At 37.5% G+C, this 2,856-nt stretch overlaps 1 protein-coding gene across 1 annotated transcript; it reads left to right on the top strand.

Moving 5' to 3' along the window:
- On the top strand, positions 1,413–2,626 carry LOC107637727 (probable prefoldin subunit 4). The gene is made up of 3 exons (XM_016341082.2): positions 1,413–1,572; positions 1,677–1,803; positions 2,344–2,626. Exons 1-3 carry the CDS (start codon positions 1,564–1,566, stop codon positions 2,574–2,576), a joined length of 369 nt encoding a protein of 122 aa, XP_016196568.1. The 5' UTR covers positions 1,413–1,563; the 3' UTR covers positions 2,577–2,626.

The raw sequence follows: 2,856 nt of genomic DNA, 5'->3' as shown, positions 1-2,856 counted from the left end.
ACACCTCCAAAACTCCCCTCACACAACTAGCCAACAAGAACAAATCAAGGAAGCAAAACAAAGAATCAAAGAGCTATGGAGGCTAGAAGAAAATTATTGGGTACAAAGGGCTAGAATCAAATGGCTCAAAGGATGGACAGAAACTACATTGACAGATTTTAAAATGCCGAAGGAAGTCGGATCCAAAATTAAGGTGAGATCCTGTGGCTGACAGAAAGTTACTACTATAGTTTATTTACATCTAAAGGAATTACAAACTTGACCGACTACGCTAAGGCCATTCCTATTAGAGTCATTGAAGCAATTAATGAAGATCTTTTGAAGGAAGTCATAGAGGAAAAAATTATACAAGCAATGTTTAGTATGGACAGATCAAGAGCACCTGGTCTGGATGGACTAAGTGATCAATTCTACTAAAAATACTAGAATACTATCCAAAATGATGTCTATGTTGTGGTAAGAAATTTCCTTGAGGAGGGTGCTATTCCGAAGCTAATCAACAAAACACAAGTAGTGCTCATTCCCAAGATAAAATATGCAGAAACTCTGAATCATCTGAGATCCATCAGTTGTTGCAACTATGTTTATAAAATCATATCAAAGGTAATGGTGGCTAGACTCCAGAATATCATGGATAAGATTGTCTCTCCCATTCCAGGTGCATTTGTGAGTGGAAGATTATTTTAGGACAACATTATCATTGTGCAAGAAGCTTTCCATAGGATCACAAGCAGAGGAAAAGATGTTTCACAAGACTTAGGCATCAAGAAAGATATGAATAAAGCATATGACAGCATGGAGTGGAACTTCATCGAAGAAGTGCTAAAACAATTTAGGTTCCACCAAAAGTGGATGGAGTGCATCATAAGCGTGACATACATGTTCAAAATAAACGGCACTCTAACAATAGAAATCACTCCTCAGAGAGGACTAAGACAAGGAGACTCTCTTTTTTCCATGAGTGATAGCATACACCCTATCCGCCGGTATCCAACCCGGTTGAGTAGGGTTACCAACACGGTTGAGTAAGGTTACCAACCCGATTTGCAGTGGGTAGGGTGCGGGTTAAGGCTTAACACTACCCGACCAACCTGCACACTATATATGTATATGTTAGGGGTGTTCAAATCCGATTCGGACCGAACTAAACCGACCAACCGAACCGAAAAAACCAAAAACCGAACAAACTGAAAACCGATAAAATCGAAAAAGACATGTTTTGCTGTTTTTATTGCGGTTTGGTTCGGTTTTCAGTTTTAAAAATAAAAACTCTAACCGAACCGAACCAAACCGGTAAGGTAAAAAAACCTTAAAAAATCCAAGCCCACCCCACCCCCAAATGAACGTAACCTAGCCTACCCAGTAACCCCTAAGCCCCACCCCAAACGAAGTATGAAATCCAGCCACTCTCTCCCTAGGTCTTACATCCTCGCTCTCTGCACCTCCCAACTATGGCAAGGGACCGTTTTGCCCACTACCTCGAGAGTTGTCAACGGTAGCTCCCAGTGGCACTGAAACTGATACTGTGATTGGAATCAAGAAACCCTAAATTGAGTCAATAGCATGCAGCAGGTAATAAAAAATCCCTAGCTTCGAATCAATATTCCTTTGAATCGCAATCTTCTTTCTATTATTTTCCCTCCTAATTTATGATATTTTATTTTTCGTCGTTGAAGGGAGGAGGATCCGACATGGAAGTGACATGGGAGGACGAACAGAACATCAATAAGTTCAGAACATTGAACAATTGCTTTCATGAGCTCGAGGATGATATCAAAATCGCCAACTTAACCATAATTTTTTGTTTCTTTTCATTTTTCTTTTTTATTTTTGTTTATTTAGCTCTGTTTTTAGTTCAGTTGTTAGTATATGAGTAGAATAAGCACTCAAATGTATCCTTATAGTTTATAACTTGATGGTAGAAATGGATTGAAAGAACAAAAGAAATCATAGGATATGCATTGATTTACTTATTTAGTTACGGGGTGGGGTTTTAGTTTATTCCTTAATCATCACTATAATAAGTTAGGAGCTAGGACCTTGCAGAATAAACCATCTTTTTTATCGTTAACGATTGATCAATTTGCTCACAAAAATGGTCCCCCAATGACTAATAACTGTATTCCTAAAAGATTCATCCACTTGATCAATCCACCCAAAGTAAGAACCAATATGTCGGCAACCTAATATTTCCTCAGCCAGAATAATTTTTTACTCAATCAAAATGGAACATCTAAGGGTATTGCTGGAGTGTAATTATGGGCAAAATGTAGTTTACTTGTGAGTGTGTTGGTTTTCATTTGGCAAGAATGTTAGGAGTGATGTAGTATATACGAAACCTAGCTGGATTGATCAGTATCAATATCGACATTCAATACTATCCCTGGATAATGTACACTCTTGCAAAGAATACAAAGGATGAAGTTGAGAATAGGATAGAAAACATGAAAGAGGTGACAAGCCATAAACTAACAAAGCTTGACGAGGAAAAAAAATCTGTGGTTGCTCAGATGGCTGAACTAAAGAAGATTTTGTATGGGAAGTTCAAGGACTCGATCAATCTCGAGGAGGATTAGCAGCCTTCTTCTTGTTCATAGGTCTTTTTGGGTTGATTTGAACTCTATTGGACTTTGGGATTCAATCAGATTGCCCCATGTTTTGTTTCATTTCATGTTTAGAATATTTTCTTGCTTGAACTCTATTGTTCTCTTTATTATTAGAATGTATAACTAGATTAGAATGTTTTTACTAGTCTTATATTATTATTGTTCTTATTATGTAACAACTTTTTTATTTCGGGTTGGTTTGCTTAAGAAGTTTCACTGTTTTGTTGGAGAAGACACCATAACTTGGCTA

This window comes from Arachis ipaensis, chromosome B04 (genome assembly GCF_000816755.2).
Source record: "Arachis ipaensis cultivar K30076 chromosome B04, Araip1.1, whole genome shotgun sequence".
Classification (NCBI taxonomy): Eukaryota; Viridiplantae; Streptophyta; class Magnoliopsida; order Fabales; family Fabaceae; genus Arachis; species Arachis ipaensis.
The sequence above is the reverse complement of the archived record's forward strand: the minus strand, read 5'-3'. Positions and strand labels throughout refer to the sequence as shown.

Excerpts from the sequence above, each read along its gene's own strand:
- LOC107637727 (XM_016341082.2), top strand. Across the intron at positions 1,804-2,343 it reads CAACTTAACCATAATTTTTT|CTGGATTGATCAGTATCAAT; the intron begins GTTTCTTTTCAT and ends TACGAAACCTAG.